A 25,641-nucleotide genomic window follows, 5' to 3' on the forward strand; every position below is an offset into this window, starting at 1 on the left:
TAGGTGATGAATCAAATGCAATTTAAGTATTACTTTCAGTAAAATAAAACCAAAAATTAAAAGAAGAACAGTACTATGTTGCAGAGAAAATTCAGTGCCTTATATATACTGGTATACTAACCAGTTCCTTGAGATATGCAAATATTTCCTATGAAAATATACACTACTTGGAAAGAAGTCAGTGGACCCCCCCTCCCATGAGCAAGGTGCATCCTGCCATGTAACAAGTGGCGTGTTTGTAGCAGGATGAATTTGGATGAATATGATGCTCCCAAGTCAGTGCAACTGTGTCCAGGTGAAATGACTGTGAGAAGGGAACTGACAAATTTTGAAAGAGGTGTTGTGATATGATGCCAAGTTGCAGGCCTATCTGTTGGGCAAATTGCTGACAAATTGGGCCATCCCAGGTCAACAATCAGTGATACCATACTGAAATAGAAGCACAGGGAGTCAACTGCAAGTGCTATCTGCAGTGGACAAGCCACCACAGCCACCTGTGCACAATAGTCCAAGTGAGGTCTTATCAAGGCCTTATAAAAAGGCAAAATAACATCCTTATCTTTACATGTCAAAGCTCGTTTTGACATTGCAATTATCTTTTGCATTGTATTTACAATCTTTGCTATGGGCCCTGAATTTCAACTTCCCATCTACTAACACTCCAAGATCCTCAGTCAGATCAGTATCTTCTAGCATAATCCCATTACTATAATATGACATTGGATGTTTAATCGCACCTTACATTTACTTACTTTGAACTGGTATCCATTTTCTCATGCCCACAATTCCAGCCTATTCAGATCATTCTACAATTACTGCATATCAGTGCATTCCTGATTACCCTGCCTGTTTTTTCATCATCAGCTGTATGTTGCCTTTCAAATCCTTCCCAATGTCATTAATGTACAGATTGAATAACAGTGGACTAAGCTGATCCTTGTGGTACACCAACGGTTACCTTAAATCTTGCAGACTCACTTCCCCTGTCTACCACTTTTTGATATCTGTCAATCAGCCATCTTCTTATCCATGCTAATATTTTATAATCTAAATTCATATTTTTCAATATATGCAACAGTCTTCCATGCTGTAGTCTGTCAAAAACCTTAGCAAACTCTAAAAGTATCATGGTGTATCCATTCCCCTTGTCTAGCTCAGTTGTAACATTATTATAGAATGTGAGCAAGTTATTATTACACCCTCCATGGAGCCAGTAGACTCATCGTGGGAAGTTCATTCACCTGGCAACATATTTATCATATAGAATCTTAAAATCCTTAACACTCCTTGCATTAACAACACATTCTAGTAATGCATTCCATTCATTGACAGTTCTCTGTGTAGAAAATATTTTTAACTTGGATATAGTTATGTTAAAGATACCAAGCAATTTTAAACCTGGTGTTACTCCATTTTTTCCAAGTAAGCCTGACAGACAAAATGTCAAGTTTGCGCCTGCAATTAGTGCAAGACTAGCTGATCCCACAGGTAGTTCAAGACCAAGGCAACTCGTGGTAGAGGTGGAGCAAGCTCTACCACGAGTTGCCTTGGTCTTGCACTACCTGTGGGATCAGCTAGTCTTGCATAAATTGCAGGCGCAAACTTGACATTTTGTCTGTTTGCTTACTTGGAAAAAATGGAGTAAAACCAGGTTTAAAATTGCTTGGTATCTTTAACATAACTATACCCAAGTTAAAAATACTTTCTACATCTATATCTCCTCCTGAGATTTTTATTTAATAAGGTTATCACACCTTATGGTAACTCGTTTTGGTAAAATACTTACAAGCTCTGCATTACTAAATCTTGGTATTTCTAGCCTGGCTCCCCACTGATGAGAATAAAGGTCGAAACCGGTCTGGGTAGTGGCCCCTTGCCTTTAATACAAAACATCATACATCCCCTTCTTGGAGATGTGTTTTGGCATTAAGGGTAAATATTAAGATTAGTGATTAGAGCTTGCTCCACCTCTACCACGAGTTGCCTTGGTCTTGCACTACCTGTGGGATCAGCTAGTCTTGCATAAATTGCAGGCGCAAACTTGACATTTTGTCTGTTTGCTTACTTGGAAAAAATGGAGTAAAACCAGGTTTAAAATTGCTTGGTATCTTTAACATGACAGTTCTCTGTGTAAAAAAACTACTTCCCGCATCCTTCCTCACCACACTTTTACATAACTTCCAGCAACGACTTCTGGTTCTTCCCCTCTCACCTTCTACTGTTTTGATAATCCTCTCTGGATTAATCTGATAAAATCCTCTTACTAACTTAAATGTCTCTATCATATCACCCCTCTTCCTCCTATCTTCCAAACTCTGCTATCCACATCTCTTCAACCTCTCTCCATAGCCAGCATTCCAAACTCCTTATATTGTCTTAGTCACTTGTCTCTGGACCCTCTCCAATGTCTCCACATCACATTGAAAGCCAGGTGACCAGATCTGAGCACAATAGTCCAAGTGTGGTCTGACCAGTGCCTTATACAGCGGCACAACCACTTCCTTATTCTTGCATGTTAGAGTACTTCTTATCATAGCAGCACAATGATGGGATATTTTAGTTGCTAAAACATGACCTTCATAGAGATTCTCTGTCAGACCATTTCTGAATGCAGCCCTAACCAACTTTTCCAAAATATTCACCATTGCTCCAAAGATACTGTTAGGTCAATAGTCAAATGCATCAGTTTTTTTTTTGTTTTTTTTTACAACCCTTGAGCAATAAGATTACCTAAATTCAGGTAATACCTAAAATTTACACTGATATTATTTGTTATTAATTTTGAATTTTATCTGTCTCTTAATCTGTTGGTTATGAAAAAAAAATTCCACTTCTGTGGAATCTTCCCTTTTCTGAGACTCAAATTATATAGCCTAGTTAAAGGAATAGCCAGTTCAGTTGAACACTCTTTTAGCACCCAGGCTGATATCTCATCAGTCCCTATTACTGAATAATAATTCAGCATGTGCAACAAACTGAATAAGATTTCATTGAATAAGAATTTATTTAGGAGATAATTTTTATTTATAATGTAGATTTGTATGTACTGCTTGCAAATCATAATATTTTACACACTGTTACAGTCATGCAATACCTAAATTTACGCTGATATTATTTGTTATTTTTCGAATTTTATCTGTCTCTCAATCTCCTGAGTTATTTAAAAAAAAATCTCAGATCTTAATATGAGATATTAACTGAAAAGCTCAATAAGCTACTCAGATATACTCTGATATACCACAACATGGACTAAACCACAGCCAACTATCAGTTATATACTTAAATGAAATGTGTTGTATTGGTTCAACATTACACCAAGATGGGTGATAGGGTGCACAGATCTGGTCATCTGAATATCTGGGTGATGAAAAAACTAGAGCATCCAGAGTGAATGGCTAAAACATTCTTGTAATGTTGGAATGTTTAGTCTGAGGATTGATTGAGGGAATATACTTCGCAGAGTTTTACACATAGAAAAAGTGATATCGTTGGGACTTAAGTAGGTGAGAGTATTCTATCAGATGTTGAGGATTGTACATGGCAATAGGTAATGACAGAACAAAATCATCCATACCAATAGTCATGTGAATAAGTGAGCAAAAAGTAGAATTTCATTTTCATGGAAAGTAGTGGTTAAGTATAATATGTTACTAGAGTGAATGGGAATTTCACCAGTGCGCTATATCTTCAAGATAATGCACATTGTCTTATGATTTATAATGAGCTCAGCCTCTGTACAGATCATAACATGTATCTTATGTTACATTTTGTTCCATAGTTTGTGACTATTTTGACTGCACATGTGATTTTGTTGAAATGCTTTGATAGATTTAGTGAATGATTTTGTTTAATGTATAATTTGTATTTTCCTTTAAGGAATATAACTGATTATATTTCTTTTTTTTTCTCCTTATTTAGGTTGTAATTTTTAATTCTACCTTGTTCATTTTGCAAAACATCACTGGAGAGCAGTTAGGATCATATTTTGGCCATTCGCTTTGTGTGACTGATGTCAGTGGAGATGGGTAGATATTCCAATGACTAAATTTACTGGTTTGTGTTACAGAATATGAAAATTTTTGCTCCATGAATTGTTACATATGCTTAATATTTTGAATGATAATAATACATGTGACTTGAAGGGCTCACTTTAGTGAGTACGGGAGTGGTGAACCTGAGGTACCTGATGCTGGACCATGCCTTACTTCATGCAATATACATCTGTTATATTATCTGTAGACTGGTCACTACTCTTTTTTCTTTCTTTCCTTCTTGCTCCTTCCCCTCCCCCATCCAATACTATTAGAATATTTCGAGGAATGGGAGTAATCTTTCCTTTTTGTGGAAGTTCTGCCTTCTCCTGGTTGTTTGCCTTACCTGGTAGGTTGAAGCTGCAACATGCCCTACAAGTCATCAGTGAATTTATTGAAGTTAAAAAGAAATAAAGGAATCAAAGCTGGATGGATTTAAATGGTAAACAACCTGCACTGGAAAGGAAACTGAGAATAGGAACACTTGAAATATTGATGTACATAGGTAAAGAGGAGTTAATGTGTCTTATGATAGAGAGCAAATCAGATGTTTTGGGTATGAGCTTATTGAGCTTTTTTTTGGGTATAACTTCAAAATGGAAAAAGCAAGGAAGGAAGAATTTAAGAGGAGACTGTTTTGTTTTAGAAAGGAGCAAATGGCCAATAAAAAAATGGTGTTGATTTTATCATTAGTAAATGATGAAAGAAGTGAACGATAGACTCATAGTGTGATGGAATTAGAGGAAATGAATAACGAGGCTTGTATTTGTGTAATGGCAAGCAAATCGCTTATCTGGTATATGCACGACAACAAGGTTTAGATGTAGAGAAAATACATTATTTGAGGAACAGCTGGAGGGTGTTATTCGGAATATGAGCGTAATCATTTTAGGAGATCTTAATGTACAGGTTAGAGAAGAACAGGAATAGAAAAAAATTTTAGGCCCATTTGATTTTGGTTAAACAAATGAGGTGTTTAGATTTTTGCATCAGAAATTATCTTAAATTGGAAACAGCTGGTTTCAGAAAAGACAAAGCTGCAAAATTACAAGATATGGTTAGGATGGGGAACAAAAATCAGTAATAGATTATTTCATCCTTGATAAAGAATGGAGCAAGGTAATCATAGGCATCAAAGTTTTGCATTCAGTTGTTTTTGGAAGAGGTATAGGAAGAATTAAGCAAACTTGATGTTAATAAGGCTGTGGGACTTGATATATCATCAAAAAGATATCACCAAGTAGTTTGAAAGAATGTGCCAAGGAGTTGACATCTCCCTTGACATATTTGTTTAATACGAGTCTTATATTGGGTCAAGTTCCAAAGAAGGAAGGCAAGATTGTACTACTTCATAAAGGAGGTGACAGAACTCAAGCATCAAATTATAGTCCTGTGTGTCAGGTGTTGTGATTAAAGTGTTGGAGAGGCTGGTGAGAATCAGGATCCAGACTTGAGTTGACAACAATAGTATTATATTTGATTGTTAGCACAGATTTGCTAAAGGGAGATTATATTTTAGTAATCTGCTTACTTATTACAATAAAATGACATCAGCATTGGACGTGAGAGATGGATATACAGTAGTATACTTGGGCAAATACTTTTGATAGATTATCACAAGATAAGTTGATTTTCAAACTAGAGCAGATTGGACTGGATATTAGACTGGTGCATTAGATTGGGGACTAACTGTCTGATATATGTCAAGCAAGTATATGGGCAAGCAATATTTTGGAAGAGGAAATTCGCTAGTGGTGTGCCTATTTTAGGGCATATTTTAGGGCCAGTGCTGTTTAACCTATATGTTAATTATATTGGGGAAGATTTGAATGGGGATATTTAAATCTTCAAATGATGACTCTTCAGACAAGAAGACTTGAATAGATTGAGTGAATGGGCATGGGAGTGGGGATAACTGTTCAATGTTGCAAAATGTGAGGTTGTAAAAGTTGGAAAAAATGATAGGATGTAAAATTTAATCTTGGTAGGGATATATTGTTGGAGATGGAGGAAATAAGAGATCTTGGGATGGATAAGGATCTAAAATTTAGAGGACACATTTCCAAAATTGTGAGGACAACACAATGAATTCTGGCAGTGATATGGAGGACACTGACTTGTAGAAGTAAGGGGATTCTGGTTCCATTGTATAAGGCTCTGATTAGGCCACATATGGACTACTGTGCACAGATTTGATCACCTGGTTTTCAAACCAGGTGACCTCTGTATGCTGTTTCAGTTCAGTGATCCATGATGTTTTGATAGGTGAAAGATTTTGTATGCATATGAATATTATGGAGTTCCCAAACCTCAGGAATAATGTAGGGGCAGTGTATATTAACAGTGTTGCAATGCATTTTTGATATAGCCTCTGATATTCTGAAAGTTGAGAGTTGTCACTTTCTATTTTGAGGATATGTGTATCCATTTCTATGGTTGTGCGTTTAGAAGTTTGGTTAGTTTGTTTTATATTTTTTTGTGTGGAAATTGTCAGGGTTAGGCACAAGGCAATTGCACCATATAAAAGGGAATCTAAAGATCAAAACCCAAAGTAGATAGCATTGCAGTTGAGTTGGCAGGGAAAGCAATAAACAACACTGCAACACTAGAGGTTCATGGATGTTTTCTTTTTAGTTTTTAGATGGTTTGATAATTCAGAATGACTCATGAAGACACCCTTATAATCAGAATATTTAAATATATGTTTTATAGCTTGATATACATTTCTTATGTAGGGAAATTTTATAATAGCAAAGTTATAATTTCCTTTATCTCTAGAGGTGGAAGCTTTGCATCAGTTTTATGTAGTTCATTACTTTTTGTGAGCAGGTTCAGGTTAAGAAAACCTTCTTTAAATAGTAATTTCTTGATTTAAATCTTTGGGGACTGTTGTGTATTATATGCGTGAATGCGTATTTGGAGTAAAAAATTTTGTATATAGAAGTTGTTTTCAAATTTAAAATAATTAGCTGTGGCAATTAATTTTATTAGGTCTAGAACATCTAGAGGAGTTTTGTAATAATTGTAATAATAATCTTGTAGATGATATCCAATAAGATGTTTTTGATCTTGATGTTTTCACTAATGGTTTTAATAGGCTGGCAATAAATTTTGATAAAGGGAATATTGTGATATTCTTATTGGGTGTATCAGTTAACATTATTTGTGTATCTTAATTTGCCCATGTCTCTCATATCCTCTCCTTACTTCAAAGTTTCTGCACCATATGCATACTTTGCATCTCATTGTCGCTTACCAAATTGCAAAATCTAGCAATTTCCAACATTGAACTGACAGTTCCATTTACTTGCCTCTCCTTACTTCCATGTTTCTCCACCAAATGCATACTTTGCATCTCATTGGTGCTTACCAAATTTCAAATCCTAGCAATTTCCAACATTGAACTGACAGTTCTATTTATTTGCCCATTCGTACAATTTATTCAAGTCCTCCTGTAAGGCCATAACACTTCTGCATCATCTGCAAACAGTTGCATATCATGTCTTATGAGATACTACACTCCATGTACTACTTTCAGATATGTATCTGACAGTCAGTCACTGATCCATCTCAATAGTCTGTTATCCAGTTGCATCTGTACGGTAAAACATGATCTCCCTTTAACAAACTAATACTGACAATCACAGAGAATACTGCTGTTATCGATCCATTTCTGTATCCTACTCATACTCTCCACTGAATTAGAAACTTTTATTTAATATTATTCCAAGCGAGTGGCAGAAGGGTAAAATTCTTCCACTACATAAAAGTGGTGATAAGACTGTAGCTTCAAATTATAGGTCAGTCTGTATATGTGGAGTTGTAGTGAAGGTACTGGAGAGATTGGTAAGAAGTAGGATACAGAAATGGGTTGTTAACAGCAGTATTTCCTATGGTTATCAGCATGGGTTTGTTAAGGGAGGGATTATAGCACACTTAAAGAATCGACAACGCAGATATGAATATAAATTAAATTAAACTTTAATAAATATTTCCGATATTTCGGCAATGTCACGTTGCCATCTTCAAAAGGAACTTACAAAAAAAAGGCACGTGCACGTAGGCACTACAACACAGTAACTGAGAGTGACGTGATGAAGCTATTGTTCTCCTAAAAGTTCTGATCGTCCCCCCCCCCCTAGCAGGCTAAGTAGGTGTTCTTGGCCATTGGGCTGAAGGTCTGCTGATGTAAGCCTCCCAAATTTGGGGCAGTCTGATGCAACTAAATTTGTTGAGGTTTGGAGAGTTTCTTAGGGCTGAGGCTGATTCCATAAATAGTCTTTCGAATTTGTACTTGCTATGGTGTATTACTGTAGCTTTCTTCCACCGTATTCTGTGGCATGTATCCAGAGCATGGTCTGCAAGACCAGAATGGCTGTATTTGTGAAAACGGATGTAATCCTTGTGTTCTGAAATTCTGATATTCGCTGTCCTGCCTGTCAGCGCATGACAGGCAGGACAGCGAATATCGCTGTAACGTTTGGTCCTCTGGATCCTATTCTTGACTTTTCTGCCTCTAACTGCCGATCTCTGGTTCTAACTGCCATCCCCAATAATTCCCGATGTTCATCTCAGTCCCTTTTTATTTCACATTCTTTGGGACCTTGCACGAAGGGTTGTAACCCCGAAGAATTCGGCATGACTCCTTGATCTTCTGTTAAGACTGACCCTTTCTTTCTTCTCCTCCATGCACTCCTTTAATCCTACCTTGTCGGGCAGGGGAAACTTGTCTGTATGTTTCCGATCTCTTTGACACTGACTTTGAAGGTGTTTATACGCATAGCTCACAAACAACTTTCTCATACGCTTAAATCATAAACAACTTTCTTATGCTCTTATGTAGAGCTATTATACAAAGTTCCGGTGCCAAAGCATTGCCTTTGTTTTTGACATTCTAGAAATTTTTGTTAAAGCAGTAAGTACAGTCAATTCCCATAGGGTTATTTACATTATTATTTAGCATAAAATATATAGAGACATACAAGGTTATTTTTCTAACAGTTCTCATGACACTTGACCTCTGTAAAAATCAATATAAAGCACTTTGGTATTTCCAAGCTACATAGAGTTTTACAGGTATTTGCCGTTGTTATTAGCTTTGCTTTTTTTCTCCAAATTTTCCCAAAATACTTTTTGTATGTCTAACAATCATTTCCTAATCTGCTATTTAGATCCCCAACAAGGACCAACTTTTCATTTTTCATTGTGTCAGTTGCTTTTTCTAAAGCCTCAAAACATTCCTCCACTTCTACATTAGTAGGACCTTCTGTGGGACCATAGGCACAAAAAAAGTCTCATTGTCCATTTCCCCATTCTCATATTTGCCCACATCACTCTACTTGAGACTGCCTACCATTCAAGAAGATTAGCCTCTTATTTAGTGTTGAATACTATGGGTATGACTTCTTTTCCTTGATTAGCATTTCCTGAATATTCAGTGTCGTTCATTCAGTATCCAGTATCCGTAAGCTTTGACTCTTAAGCACCCCTAGTCCCTTTATACAAGAATATAATTTCTTGGATAAAGAAATAATTTATTCTGTGTGTATGATGCTTTTACTGTTTTGAGGCACTGTATCAGAGCTCCTTTTCTTTCTACAAAAAGCATTAATAAATTTACATTTCTGAATCAAATTTATTTTAAAAGAATCATCAGGAAAAATAGGAAGAATATCTTTTTGTAGATGTGTACCTCAAATGAGAATTTGATGGATTACTTTCAACTTCTGTCTACCTTAAACCAACTTTTATGGGTCACTATATTCTTATTTGCCCCCTGGTTGGCCGAGTGGTTAGCGTATCTGCTCTCTAGCCAAAAGGGTGCAGGTTCGAATCCCGCCTTGAGCATGGATGTTTGTGACTGTCTGTGAAAATACTAGTAGTGGTGGTCGGCAGTAGATGGCGTTGGTGTAGATGACAAAAGTAGTTGGTGGAATGAGTGGTGGAGACGGAAAGTTGTGGAGTAGTTGCCCTCCCTCGATGAGTCTTTGTACTCCCTGGAGGTGTCATGTATTAATAATAATAATTTCATTTGCACATCATCTACCTCAAAAATGCAGAATTATAAAATCTACAGTATCTATTTTTTATGTGCTCCTTCAGACAAGCACATAAAATTTATTCCTCTGAGATATCTCTTCAACAGGATTGTTAACTATCAAACAAATGGTCCTATTAGATTATTATAACTCAAGAATTATAAATCATTGACAGTTTCCCTCAAGATCCTCCAAGGGTCTTGAGGGAAGAAATCCCCAGAGCTCCAATTCTTTATATTAAAGGCATTTCTGAATGTGTGGCAAAGATGTTGAAGAAATTACAACTCACTGCTATGATCAAACCCATCAACCAAATCCACAGTTGCTTGCATTCTCCAAAAGACTGTCATTTTTACTGCTGCCTGATGTTTATTCTCGTAGACAGGCTTATACGTTGGTTATGCATTTCTAAATAACTTAGGGAATTGAAACAACGTAGATCCGAATATAAATTAAATTATATTTTAATAGATATTTCTGATATTTCGGCAATGTCACATTGCCATTTTCTAAAGGAACTTACAAAAAGGCAGGTGCACACAAGGCAATAACAATACAGTAACTGATGTTTATCAAGTCCATATTCTTGCAAATTGTCTTATTTTGATAAAAAAAGGGAAGATCAGCCAAAAAATGCATTTCTGAATGCCAGGGTTATATCCAGTTTATCAAACCTCATAAATCTGTCTTGACCCAACATGGAATCGACAACACTAGCAGTGAGATCCAGTGGAATAAAACCAAACTTTTGTATAACCCTACTTCTAAATTTGGATATTTTTTCAAAGAAAATGCTGAACCCTTATTCATCAGCCTAGCTTAAATTATAGTGACTGCTTTTCTGTTCCAAAAGTTTGGAAACTTGTTTTTCTCAATTGTATTAAATAATTTCTTATTTTCTGTAAAACACACATACACTTCATAATAAGGTTTTATCTTAGATACTGTCTGACTGCAAATTTTATTTGTTTATTCATATGGGGTTCCCCCCATTCCTCATCCATCCCTTAGGACTGGTTGAGCCCTCCTAATCAGAGATTAGGTATGTATTTATGACTGTAAATCTGTGTGTGGGCTGATTTGCCTGTTCTGAGGGACAAAAACCCAGTTTCTGGGTGAAAAAAACCTCTACCTCCATATGAGACTAGCTAATTCACCTTTAGTTGAAAGAGACCAGATATGGGTTCCTCACATCATGAATGGGAATCGAACCCAGGTCTTTCTGACCAAAAGGCTTCGTCTATACCGACTGAGCTATGGAGGTTTTACTGCACGTTAAGAAAGATTCTATTGTAATGCAAGCATTTTCTGTTCTTTTGCACTCAAATTTCCAGCATTGTTTTTCGACTCACACTGGTAATGTTTACAATATATTAAATGAAATATTTATGATTAACAAATATTTATTTTACTGTGGCATAGGTTTTTTTTAAAATAAAAAAAATTCAGCAATGGATCAGAAAGGATTGCATGAATCTCATAATATTATTATTGTTGAATGGGCACCTCTATGGACTCTTAAGACTCATCATGGGAGACCCAAACAGTCATCACAATATCAAAACCTTGTCAAAACCATTAACAGACAAAGTACTTAAAACTGACTCCGGAAACCCATTCATTCACCACTCTCCAAGCAGATAATCTTGTTCTCATGACCTTGCTAACCACACTCTTACCTAACTTCCAGGAATGACCTCTAGGCAACTTCTGCTTCCTCTAGCCAAGTGTTGAAACATTTCCCCTGCATCAATACTATAAAATCCTTTAAGTAATTTAAATGTTTCTATCATATCCCCTCCCCTTGCACCTTTTTTGACTATCAGCCAACCTTTGTAATCCACAAACCCTCAATCTCTCCTCATAGGGAGCATTCCACAGATCACTCACCTCTGGATCCTCTTCACCACTTCCTCATCCCCAAGAAAGGTTGGCTGACCAGGTGACCAGACCTGTTCACAGTAATCCAGATATGGTCATATCAAGACTAAATAAGAAATGATAACTTCCTTATTGCTGCTTGTTATTGTGTTCTTCAATAAATAATACTGTGAGCTACCCATGCTACTTTAGGAATATGGCTTCTAAATTTCAACTCTCTATTTACTACTACTACTACTACTACTACTGTAAACATAGGCCTCTACAGACAAAAATATATCCCCCCCACCCAGCGGCAGACCAGGCGACAGGTCAGTTGGAATGGTGCTAATAAGTAGTCGCATCTAAGTAACACGCGGACCCTGCATAGGAAACGGGAATAACGCGTAGTGAAAGAAGAATTTACTACTACCCCTAGATCCCTGGATTCATCAATTTCTTGGAGTACATCTTCCTAAATATGGTACACAGCTTATAATCTTTGTATCCCAGAATGCATAACTTGACACTTTTCAACATTAAATTGCCATCCATCATGTTTTTCCCTTACTGTCAGCCTATTTAAATCATCTTGCAAGTTCTCTATGTCACCTTGATTGACTATTACCATATCCAACTTTGCATCATTAGCAAACAACTGAATATCTCCCTTCAAATTATTTTATATATCATCTATGTACAAATTAAACAGAAGTAGTCCAAGTGCAGAGCTATGCAGTACACCACTAGTCACCTGCCTTCTCCTGATTCTGCTCTTTCATACACTACTTTATGGCATCTGTCCATCAGCCATCCTTTTATCCATATCACCAGTTTCATATCCATTGCCATTTGTTGTAGCTTGCATGATAGAGTTCCATGTGGTACCCTGTCAAATGGCTTTGCAAAATCCAGCAGTATCACCGTGTAGGCATTACCTTTATCCAACTCATCTGTCACCCTATTATAAAAAATAATAGATTATGAAGGCATGACCTACCCTTCACCAAGCCATGCTGCCACTCATGGAGCATCATATTATATCCACCACTTCTGAAATACTGATTGGTCTATAATTTGCTACCACAAACTTGGATCTTTTTTTATGCAAAGGAATTATTTTGCACTCCTTCCACTCTCTTGTGACTTTGCTAGAGCTGAGACTTAAATTAAACAGCCTAGTCAAAGGTATTGCCAGTTCTCCTGCACATTCTATTAAAATGCAAGCTGATATCCCTTCCAATCCCACAGCTGTATTTGCATTCTGATTCTGTAATATCCTAAGTACCTCAAATTCATCAACCTCTGTTCTCACATCAGTCTCTGTAATTTCTGCCACAATAATTATTATTATTATCTGACATTCGTGGAGTCAAAAGACTCAGTGCAGGACGTCAGTATTCTATCTCATGCCAAAGATTGAGCCCTACCTTGAACTCATTCACAGTTTCTGCACTCACCACACTTTCAAGCAATGTAGTCCACTCACCAATCACTCTCCACGCAAAAACCTGCTTCTCACTCTCCTGCTCACACCCTCCTTATACAGTTACCATCGATGGCCTCTAGTACTTCTACGCTTGCATCCCTGTGCTCTATGAAATATCTTCCTAATCTAGTATCATCAACTTATGTCTCATTCATGTCCCCGCTTCTTCTATTCACAAGGCTCTGTAAGTTGTGTTCCCTCAATCTCTCCTGTTATCTGACATTCCATAGACCTGAGACTAACTTTTTTTTTTTTCCAGCCTGCAACTTTTCCCCACTGCTTGGGTAAAGGCTTCTCCCATGGTGATCCACTTCATCTTGGGAGAGTGTTTATTCACATTCACTTGTTTAAATGAATGTATGAAGGGAAGACAATCACAAACATTCATGCCTAGGTGGGATTCAAACCCACAGCCTCTTGTTCTTGTTGTTCTGCTTCATAAGGGAAGTGATAAGACTCAAGCTTCGAATTATAGACCTGAGTTGTGGTTAAAGTATTAGAAAAGTTAGTCAAGACCAAGATTCAGAACTGAGTTAATGATAGCAGCATTCTCTTTGATGGTCAGCATAGGTTTACTAAAGAAGATCATGTTTTAGTAATCTGCTTACTTTATTATAACAACGTGACCAGTGCATTAGAGGTGATGCATAGAGAGTGGTATATTTAGATTTTGCAAAGGCCTTTGATAGATTCCCACTTGATAAACTGGTGATTAAACTGGAAAGCATGGGAATGGATAGTATGTTAGTGCATCAGATAAGGGATTGGCTGTCAGATAGGTATCAGCAAGATGTGTATGGAGGAGCAATATCCCAGAAGAGGAAGGTTACTAGTGGTATAGCCCAAGGATCTGTTTTGGGGGCCATTGCTGTTTAACTTGTATGTTAATGATATTAGGAGGGGTCTGAATGGTGATATTCAGTTGTTTGCAGATGATCCAAAGGTGGGGAGAGCAATCAGAAATGAAGTTGATGTTGTGGCTTTGCAATAGGACTTGAATGTGCTGTGTTGCACTCGAGAGGCTTGAATAGCAAGTAACTTGGGTTATAAGTTCAGTGTTGCAAAGTGTAAAGTATTAAAATTTGGGAAGCAAAGATGGGATACTGCACAATTGTGTGCAGTATCTTGGAGGAAGCAGTGGAGATGAGAGAGATCTGAGAGTGATTGTGGATAAGGACCTAAAATTTCAGGGATGCATTGCTAGAATTGTGAAGGTAGGATAACAGATTATGACAATGATGCAGAGGACACTGATGTGTAGAAGTATGGATGTTATGTGCACAGATTTGGTCACCTGGTTTTCAAAAGGATTGGAAAAATTTCAGAGACAATTGACTAATGTGGTTTCTGGTCTCTGGAACGTTGAGTATGAAGACAGATTGAGGAAATGCAAATTGCAAAAACTAGTGGATAGGAGGAGGAGAAGGAGGATATTGAGACATAAGTTAAGGGGTTGTTGCCAGATTAATGTAAATGATGTTTTACATATTACAAATGAATGGAGGTCTCAGTTTAATTCAACTAAATGTAGTCTTGAAGTTTGGGATACATCGACGGGAGGCTGCATACTCTTTTGGTGGGGGAGGCAAAGGGATCTAGGGGTGATGATTGATAGCAACCTGAAATTCAGGGAACATATTGCAAAGGTGGTGAAAGTAACCAAGGGGATTTCTGCAATACTGAGAAGAATGCTGACCAGCAGAGATGAGTTCTCATTCCATTGTATAAAGCTCTAATCAGACCACACATGCACTATTGTGTTCATATTTGTTAAATTGTCCTTGGAAAGAGTACAGAGATGGATAACAAAGATGATATCAGGACTATATAATGTTCGTTATGAGTATAGACTGAGGGAATGTGAACTGCAAAGTTTGGTGGATAGAATGAGAAGTGATATGATTGAGACTTTTAAACTATTGAGAGGTAGTTACTGGATTGACACTAGAGAGTTCTTTCATTTGGTGGAACAGGGGTAAGGAGTGAGAACAAATCTGTGCATATATGAGCACACATATCCATATGAGCCTGATCAAGTGGAACCAGAACCTTCCTGTTTCTGAACATTAAGGTCCACCTTATCATTGCCTAATCTGATGCAGTTAACTTCACAACTTGTGCAATGTGACCTCCGAACTTCAGACTTGTCCGCTACCATTCCAAGGTTTCTTGTCTACTCAACTTTTTTCCAAAATTTCCTCCCCAAGTGTATATTTTACAACCCATTTTTGCCTGCAAATTTCAGAACTTTACACTTTGCAATATTGAATTGACAGTTCCATGCTTTTGCCCACTCGTATAATCTATTCGCATCCGCCTGTAAGGCCACAACATCTGCTTGATCCCTCATAACTTTCCCCAGTTTTGCATTGCATCATCTGCAAACAGTTGTATATCATCAGTTCAACTCATCCCAATATCAATAATATATACAAATTAAGTAACAGTGGTACTAAGACAGACAGACAGACACCTCTGTGATACGTCAGTAGTGACTTTATCTTAGTTTAATATAGGAATACAGGATTAGTTTAATCCTATATCCAAGTGTAAGCAAACAAAGTTTTGTGCCTGAAGTATCTTCAGGACTGGGGCAACTCATTTTGGCAACTGGCAGATGGAAATATGAGTTCTGTTGCTTCAACCCTGGTATCACCTCTGGGTCTGGCTCCCACTGAAGAGACCTCAATAAAGGTTGAAACCGGTCTGGGTAGTGACCCTTCCCATAATGCATAGCAGTACACATGTCCACAAGGGGATGTGCTTTGCATTATGGGATACTAAGGAAAGTGATGAGAACTTAGTCCACCTTTGCCACGAGTTGCCCCAGTCCTGAAGATACTTCAGGCACAAACTTTGTTTGCTTACACTTGGATAAAGGATTAAGCTAAATATGTAATTTATAGTCTAACCAAGTGAAAAAAAAAACTTCCAACATCTTTCTCTAATTCAGAGTAATTTAATAATAAGGTGACACCTTTTGACAACTGGCATATAGAAATATGAGTTCTTCATTGCTTCAACCTTGGTATCACCTCTGGGTCTGGCTCCCACTGAAGAGACCTCAATAAAGGTCGAAATCGGTCTGGGTAGTGACCCTTCCCATAATGCATAGTAGTATACAAAGGAAAGTGATGAGAACTTAGTCTACCTTTGCCACGAGTTGCCCCAGTCCTGAAGATACTTCAGGCACAAACTTTGTTTGCTTACACTAAAGGATTGGATAAAGGATAATAACTAAATATATAATTAAAGAACAAACCTGAATATAAAAGCATGAATAAAGAAATAAAAAAAGAATGCAGGAAAACCAAAGAGGAATGGATTAAGAATAATGTTCAGACATAGAAAACCTTGATAGAAAACAAGAAGCAGAGAAATGTATGAAAAGATCAGAGAAATGAAAGCCGGACAAATACATTAAATCACATGTGTCATTAGAGACTCAAGAGACCATATTCTAATGGATAAAAAAGAAATCATGGAAAGATGGATTCAATACACAAGGAAATTATATGAGCAACAAAGAAATACTATTCCTGAACAGACTGATTTAGGACTACCAATTTTACTTGGTGAAGTTGAAAATGCCATCAGAAAACTAAAACCATATAAAGCTGCAGGAATAGATATCTTGGCAGAATGGTTGAGGGCTTTCAATGAAGGAGGGCTGAAATTTCTAAAAATTATGCAATAAGATATACGAGACTGGATTTCTACCCAAAGATATTAATCACTCAATTTTCGTTCCAATTCCTCCCAAAAAAACTATAAGATGTGAAGAGTTCAGGACAATTAGCTTCATCAGTCAAGTATCAAATACATTATTCTTGAAAGAAATAAAAGTAAAATAAACATAGAAATAAATGATACACAGAGTGGCTTCAAGGAAAATGTAGGTACAAGAGAAGGTGTTTTCAATGTTAGAACCATAATAGAAAGATGTTGAAAGTTTACTTTTCACTTGGTCAGACTATAATAAATTTAGTTTAATCCTTTATCCAAATGTGTGCAAACAAATAGGAGGAGATGACCTTGCTAATGCTTCTGGTATCTCCACTTGGGCCTGGCTCCCACTGAAGAGACCTCAATAAAGGTCGAAACTAGTCTAGGTAGTGGCCCTTCCCTTAATGCATAACATTATACATATCTGCAAGGAGATGTGTTTTGCATTATGGGAGATACTGAGATAGGAGTGTTGGTAGCTTGCTCCACCTTTGCAAGGAGTTGCCTGGTGTTGTACCACTTTACCCCAGTCCTGAAGATACTTTCAGGAGCCAACTTTGTTTGCACACACTTGGATAAAGGATTAAACTAAATTTATCATAATAGAAAGATATCTAGAAAAACAGAAAGATGTGTACCTCTGCTTCATAGATTACAAAAAGGCATTTGACAATGTTCAATGTGAGCAATTAATTGAAATCCTTTCAAAAACAGGCATGGATGGAAAAGACATTAGGCTAATAAGTAATCTTTACTGGGAACAGCTGCATCTTTGAGAATAAATAGAGAGAGACCTCAGAAGAATTCCCAGTTCAGAAAGGTGTGAGACAAGGCTGTGTCTTGTCTCTGATTCTCTTTAACCTCTGCACAGAAGAAATATTTAATAAAATTAATAACCTCAAAGGAATCACTGTAGGGGACAGAAATATTAATAATCTAAGATATGCAGATGACACGGTTCTTCTAGCTGAAAACAAATATGACCTCAAGACTCTTATAGATGAAACCCTCAAGTACAGCAGCGAACAGTATGGCCTCAGTTTCAATTTTAGAAAGACAAAAATCATGATAATTTCAAGGTAAAGGAAATACCAAAAATATGCATCCATATAAAAGGAAATAAATTAGAACAGGTGCAAACATACATATACCTTGGACACGTGATCACAGAGAATGGCAGGATAGATGAAATTAGAAAAAGGATTGAAATTGCAAGGTCAGCTTTCAACAGTATGAAAAATCTACTACATCTAGAGAATTAAATCTGAAAACAAGACTAAGAATCTCCAAATGTTACATATGGTCCACATTATTATATGGAATAGAGACATGGACACTCTCCAATCTGAGTGTGAAAAAACTGGAGGCCTTTGAAATGTGGATGCTACGAAGAATTATGAGGATATCATGGAAAGACAAAAAAGACAAATGAAGAGATACTAGTGATGGTAGGTGTAAACAGGAGACTGATCAAAGAAATTAAAAAGAGAAAAGTCAGCCATTTTGGACATATTCTGAGACATAACTGAATACAAAGGACACTTCTGGAAGGAACTGTTGAGGGAAAGAGAAGGAGAGGAAGACAGACTGGACCTATCTCTCATATGAGGAATGCAGCAGAGAGGCACAGAATAGGACATGGTAGTCAATCTCCTGGAGGTAGAAGACACCTAACAGGACAGGATACAACTTGCCATTGCTGCTAATAAATATATCTTCACTAGATTCCATGCACTGGTGCTATCTTGTCCTTCCAAGCTAACTTCAGATATTATTATTATACTCACCTGCCTTATAATTTCACATAAATTCCTTTCTTCTTGACACTTCCTTTGTTTATTCACCTTCAAGTCAAGACCACATAGTCACTCTCTTCGACTTGGGCAGTGATGACATTTCAGTTATAATCAGTTATGATTCTAGACATTGCTCTCCACCATCAGTATTTTTCCAATTGATAAATTTTTGTATCAATCAAGATACATACTCAGATATATCTTTTTAATATATTTTTAATATATGCACATTTTAATTAGTTAAAACTTAATCCTGGCCTTAGGTTGAAACATGGGGGGGAATCTCCATTATTGTATTAATTGTCTAAAATAGGAGCTACATGAAAGAATTAGAAAATTATAGCATTGACGTTATTATTTTTCAGACTTGATGATATAATAATTGGGGCTCCATTTTATACAGATTTGTCAGCCAAAGATGGAAGTTTTGAAAAGGGTCGAGTATATATTGTCTTTCAAAACAAGAAGGTAAAGCAGCAACTAGTTAATTTTTATTGTTTATCAGTATTTTATATGAATTGTATAAACTAAACAATTGTCTAATTGTCCTAAAATTATTGCACTATTTTGCTGTTTTCCTTTTTTTTTTTTTTTTGAAGGGGAATAAAGAATAACCGTGCACCAGTTTTTTTTCACCATATCTCAGTGTTCCACACCTGCTGGAAAATTTTGTGGAGTGCACTACTTTCATATTGATCCAAACTTTGATACATCATGATCAAGAATTTCAGAAAGAGGAGGAGCAAGATTTGTTTTAAATAGTTCTTTAGTGGTAATTGACTTGAGTTGTGTAAGGTCTTCTTATGATCTTCTCCACTGATCACAAAGTTGTAATATTTCTTTGGTAATCCAAGATTTATTAATGCTGCATTTTCCCCCTAGGATATTTTAATTTGTTTCAATGACTGTTGTAGAAAACTGTTGGTAAGAGTCATCATGATCAAGAATATCATCAAGAATTTCAGAAAGAGGAGGAGCAAGATTTGTTTTAAATAGTTCTTTAGTGGTAATTGACTTGAGTTGTGTAAGGTCTTCTTATTTCTATGTAAGGTCTTCCTATTCTTTTGTCCTCTTATTTTTCTCAGGGTTCTGTATCCATATTTCAACATAAATGTTGCTATGACTAAATTATGGTTACTTCCAATGTCAGCACCTGGGAAATATCTAGCTCTTGCTAAGTTTGTACACATTTTATATTTAGTTTTTATGTTGGCAAAGGGCTCTGGAAAAAGATAAGTGCTATTTTTTTTAATAATTGCTGATATTGCTTTCATTTTTGATAGTTTAGCATGTCCGTGTGATTATTGGTCTTGTGGGTTTGATACTGATTTTTTTTTAAGGAATTTTTGAATCTTGTCTCAAATAATGGTGATACGCATGAGGTGGTCAACTAGGCAAGCAGCATGAAAATCAAATGCTATTAACAACATAGATTTTTCAAAATTGGTTCGATGTCATGAGTGCAATATATATGTTTGGTGAAATGTGAAAGATTTGTTTGTGGAGAGACTGAACAGGAGACAAGAGAAAGTATGTATTTGTAAAAGGTGCAGTATTTTGTTAAATTTTTTCTTGACAATTATTCATAAGACTATTACACTTTTTTATATATTTTATTTATATATGCCATACATAGAAGATCTCAAGACTTGTTAAACAGATAGCCCAAGGCTGTTGCAACAGCCTTGGGCTATCTGTTTAACAAGTCTTGCAACAGCATAAGTCCCAAAAAAGTGGAAGTCAAACTTGTTCTACTTGGCAAACATGATGATAAAGCTAAGGCAACAAATTATAGGCTGATTTGTATATCTGGAGTTGTAATTAAGGTACTGGAGAGGTTGGTGAGAGATAAGATACAAAAATGGGTTGATAGTAGTGATATCTTTATGCTTATCAGCATGAGTTTGTTAGAGTAGGTCATGTTTACAAACTTGCTTATGTACTATAACAAGGTAATGATTGTATTGTGTAAGGGAGATGCAACAGTAGTATACTTTGATTTTGCAAAGGCTTTGGATAGATTGCTACACCATAAGTTGGTCACTAAGCTGGAGCAGATGGGATTGGATGATAGACTTGCAAGTTGGGATAGGTGAATGGCTTTCAGATAGGTATATTATTATTATCATCCCAAGACCTAATGGAGTCAAAGAGTCATCTAGGATGTCCTTTTGTCATACACACAGCTCATCATACTGCCCTTTAAACACATTCTCTGCAACACTACACCCTCAGGCAAGGCATTCCAATCATTCACAACTCTATATGCAAAAAAACCTGTTTCTCACTCCCCCTGCTCACACCCTCCTTATACAGCTTCAAGGGATGACCTCTGGTTCCCCCCCCTGATCTCCCACTGTTTGCTGTAAAACCAACATTGATCCTATAACAAACCTTTACTAACTTGTAGGTCTTTTAGTCAGTTGATTCTGGACCCTTTCCAACATCTCTTTGTCTTTTTAAAAACCAGGTGATCAAATCTGTGCACAGTGCTCCCTGTGTGACCTAATCAAAGCCTTATTCAGTGGAACAAGAATCTCCATACTTCTTCAAGTCAATGTCCTCCGTATCATTCCCAGAAGTCTTTGTGTTTTCCTCGTAATTTTGGTAATTTGTTACCTAAATTTCAGATCCTTATCGACTATCACTCCAAGATGTCTTATTTCCTCCACCTCCAACAACATATTTCTACCAAGCATAAATTCTACATCCCATCTTTGTTTTCCAAATTTTAAAACCTTACATTTTGCAACATTGAACTCACATCCCCATTCCTGTGCCCATTCACTCAATTTATTCAAGTCTTCTTGTAGGCCACAACATCTTTGCTTCTCTTCATAGTTTGTCCCAACTTTGCATCATCTGCAAACTACTATCTCTATCCAGATCTTCTCCAATATCATTAACATAGAGGTTAAACACCAATGGCTCTAAAACAGACTCCTCAGGTGTACACCACTAGTGATTTTCCTCTTCTAGGATATTGCTCCCCATACACAACTTGCTGATACCTATTGGATAGCCAGTCTACGATTCAATGCACTATTCTAATATCCAACCCTTTCCTCTCTAGTTTGACTATCAACTTATCATGTGGTAATCTATCAAAAGCCTTTGAGAAATCGAAGTATACTACTCTGTATTTCTCTCTTCTGTCCAAGGAAGCCATCACCTTATTGTAATAAGTAAGTAGATTACTAAAACGTGACCTCCCTTTAGCAAATCCATGCTGTCCATCAAAGACAATCCCATTGTTGTCGACCCAATTCTGGATCCAAGTTCTCACCAGCATAAATTCTAATCTCAACATCTGACACACAGATAGGCCTATAATTTGATTCTTGAGTTCTATCAACTCCCTTATGAAGCAGCACAATCTTGCTCTCTTTCCACTCCTTTGGAACTAAATTTTGAAAAGATGCTGAAAGTTTTTTTACCTAGTTATACTGTAAATTAAAGATGCCAAGAAATTATATTCTTGGTTTAATCCTTTATCCAAGTGTAAGCAAACAAGATTTGTGCATGAAGTAACTTCACTACTGGGTTACTTGCATATAGAGGCTTGGTATCAAAAGGTAGTGCATAGTGTAGTACATTGCATGTTGTGCATTAAGAATTTTTTGATTAATCTCCCTCTCACTTGCTTCAAAGTTGCCTTACCCTTGCACTCACATCCCATTCCCCTTAAAATGCTCATTTCCCTGACTGTGCATTTGTAACCTCTCATTGAATTTCTTCAGACACTTAACTCCAAATCCATTCAAGCACAATTCATTACTCATACGTTTATCCATCCATCAAATTCTCTCTGTGCATCCATGAACTGTACACTATTCCACCTGCACATATACATAGACTCATTTGCAATCCTGGCCCTATTTCTCTACTCTTGTCTATCATACTGTTGCAGAATCATAATTTTTCTCTTTCTTATTTTTCATTTGCACCAGCAACTCTTTCATATCTCCATATAACACCAAAAATCACCACACATTGAATTTCCATATAGACCAGTATTTACAATATCACCACCATCACTATACATTTAATTTTACTTATGATAGCATGAAATGATAGAAGGGATACTGTTCTGTAGCAAAGCTTTATAAGCAGTGCCAAATTGGAGATGCATATTTTGTCCTGCAGTTCAATGATGAAATGATTATGCATATGCCCATTGAATTATAAATATCCAGTACTTTATGAAATTTTTTCACTGTGTGGTTATTAATAAATATGAATATACTTTTAACATGTAAACACAAGAAATTATAACATTTTATTTACAAATATTTTAGCTTGAAACTAGCAAGCCATCATTAGTGCATGGATGGTTTAACAAGGTAGAAGGCTAACAATGGATTATTTCATATAATATTAGGCTGTGTGTATAAATGATGTGACTAAGCTGTATAACTGAGAGGAGACCTCCACATAGCCTTTAAAGGAATGCGGAGAACCGACCAGGGCTTCTGACCTAATGTCCAATCCTCACCTTCTCGTGGTGCACCCTGTTGCATATCTACTTGGATACTGAACGGACGAGAATGGGCTGGCAATTTAGGATATAGCCGACCAAATTGTATTCTTATTGGTTAAACCAAAATATAGAATGATTATACAATGTGACAAAATTTCATGCCGGCTGGGGCGTCGCCCAGTTAAACAAGGCCCCCAATGTTTTCGCCAGGGAACCAGGGCGAACAGCGAAAAGTCAGCTACTGGAACAAATCTGAAAATAAACCCCAACTTAACATCACCAGAGTTAAAGATCAGTACTGTCAACCTAAGAAGCCTGAATGGCAAAGAAATGGAGCTAGCTGAGGAATTAGATAAGTACCAGATCGACATAATAGGGGTGACTGAAACAAAAAAGACCAAAACTGGTGAGATCTTTCTGAGCAATGAATACAAAATGTTATATTCAGGCAATGACAATCAAGGAAAAGAAGGAGTAGCCATAGTATTCAACACAAAATACGAGACTAATCTTCTTGAATGGCAGTCAGTCTCAAGTAGAGTAATGTGGGCAAATATGAGAATGGGGAACTGGACAATGAGACTTATTTGTGCCTATGGTCCCACAGAAGGTTCTACTAAAGTAGAAGTGGAGGAATTTTTTGAGGCTTTAGAAAAAGCAACTGACACAACGAAAAAGGAAAAGTTGGTCCTTGTTGGGGATCTAAATAGCAGAGTAGGAAATGATTGTGAGACATACAAAAATATTTTGGGAAAATTTGGAGAAAAGAGCAAAGCTAATAATAATGGCAAATATCTGTTGGATTTCTGCTCAGGACATGGACTGGTTATTACTAACACCATGTTCCAACATAAAAATGTGCACAAATTCACATGGAGAGAAGAGGCTAGGAATAAGAAAAGTCTCATTGACTATGTTATTGTTGATAGTGATGTTTTCTCCCTGGTGCAGGACACCAGAGTGTACAGAGGATTTGAAATTGGAAGTGATCACTATTTAGTCTTGAGCAGGATAAAATTGAATTTCATATTGAAAAGAATAACATGTAAGAAAGTTTTAAAGCGAATAAAAGTTGAGCAGCTCTCAGATGTGAGCTGTAGACTAAAATACACAAAGATTATTGAAGTAAAAACGTAAGAGTTTGAGAACAGGAATCAAACCTTGGAGATTAAGTGGCAAACTCTGAAGAAAACATTGATTGATTCTGCCAGAGAGACATGTGGTGAGGTTGTAAGGATAAAAAAAATCAGAACTCCCTGGTGGACACAGGAAGTTAAAGAGGCAGTGAAGGAAAAGAAGAAAGCATACCAAAAGTTCCTGTCAAATAAGTCAGCTTGTGCTCTTAGAGAATATAGAGACAAATGCAAGAATGCTAAACACTGTGTAAAACTAGCTAAACAAAAGTCATGGGAGGACTTTGGCAAGAATATAGAAAATAAATATCAAGAAGGTGGCAAAATATTCTGCAGGTTGTTGAAGAAACTTAAGAATGGAGGAAAGAGTGCTATAAAAGGAATTAGAGATGATAAAGGTACATGAAAACGGGAGAAAAAGATATCCTTGAAGTATGGAGTAATTACTTTGAAAAACTGCTAAATGAAACAAGCAGTGATGACAGCACAGTGGTAAAAAACACTGACCAGGCATGCAATCAGGAATACATATCCATACTTGAAGTAGAAAAAGCCATCAATGGTTTGAAATGTGGAAAGGCAGCAGGAGTAGATGATATTCGACCAGAAATGCTGAAGTATGGTGGTATAAGAGTGTTACAGTGGCTGCACTGCATAGTTCAGAAAGCCTGGACAGAGGGACGAATTCCCGATGATTGGAGTAGAGCTCTCATAGTACCCATATATAAAAAGGGAAATAAAATTGCATGTGAGAATTACAGAGGTATTTCCCTATTGAGTGTTCCTGGCAAGATCTATGCAAGTATACTTGAGAAACGGTTGGGAAGAATTGTGGAAGAAAAGCTTGGTGAAGAACAAGCTGGATTCAGGCAATATAGAGGATGTCAGGAATAGATCTTCACTTTACGACAAATAGTCGAGAAAGCTTGGGAATATAACAAAGATCTGTATTTAAGTTTTGTCGATCTGGAAAAGGCATATGACAAGGTGCCAAGAGAGAAGCTATTCAATACGCTGCAGTTATATGGTGTCAATGGTGCATTATATCAAGCAATACTTAGTCTTTATTTGAGTTGTACGTCAGCAGT

At 36.7% G+C, this 25,641-nt stretch overlaps 1 protein-coding gene across 3 annotated transcripts in view; it reads left to right on the top strand.

The window, feature by feature from the left end:
• Nucleotides 1–25,641, top strand: part of LOC150100462 (integrin alpha-PS2-like) — a 511,813-nt gene that overhangs the window by 131,085 nt on the left and 355,087 nt on the right. For all 3 annotated transcript variants that reach the window (XR_016549302.1, XM_090403279.1, XM_090403280.1), the window contains exons 9-10: nt 3,919–4,025; nt 19,306–19,408. Coding sequence is in view for 2 of the 3 variants with exons in the window: in XM_090403279.1 (XP_090259405.1) it covers nt 3,919–4,025; nt 19,306–19,408 (210 nt within the window). In the remaining variant the exon portion in view is untranslated. The remainder of the gene's footprint in view (nt 1–3,918; nt 4,026–19,305; nt 19,409–25,641) is intronic.

This window comes from Typopeltis vanoorti, chromosome 13, assembly GCF_054136105.1.
Source record: "Typopeltis vanoorti isolate ZY-2024b chromosome 13, IOZ_Tvanoo_1.0, whole genome shotgun sequence".
NCBI lineage: Eukaryota > Metazoa > Arthropoda > Arachnida > Uropygi > Thelyphonidae > Typopeltis > Typopeltis vanoorti.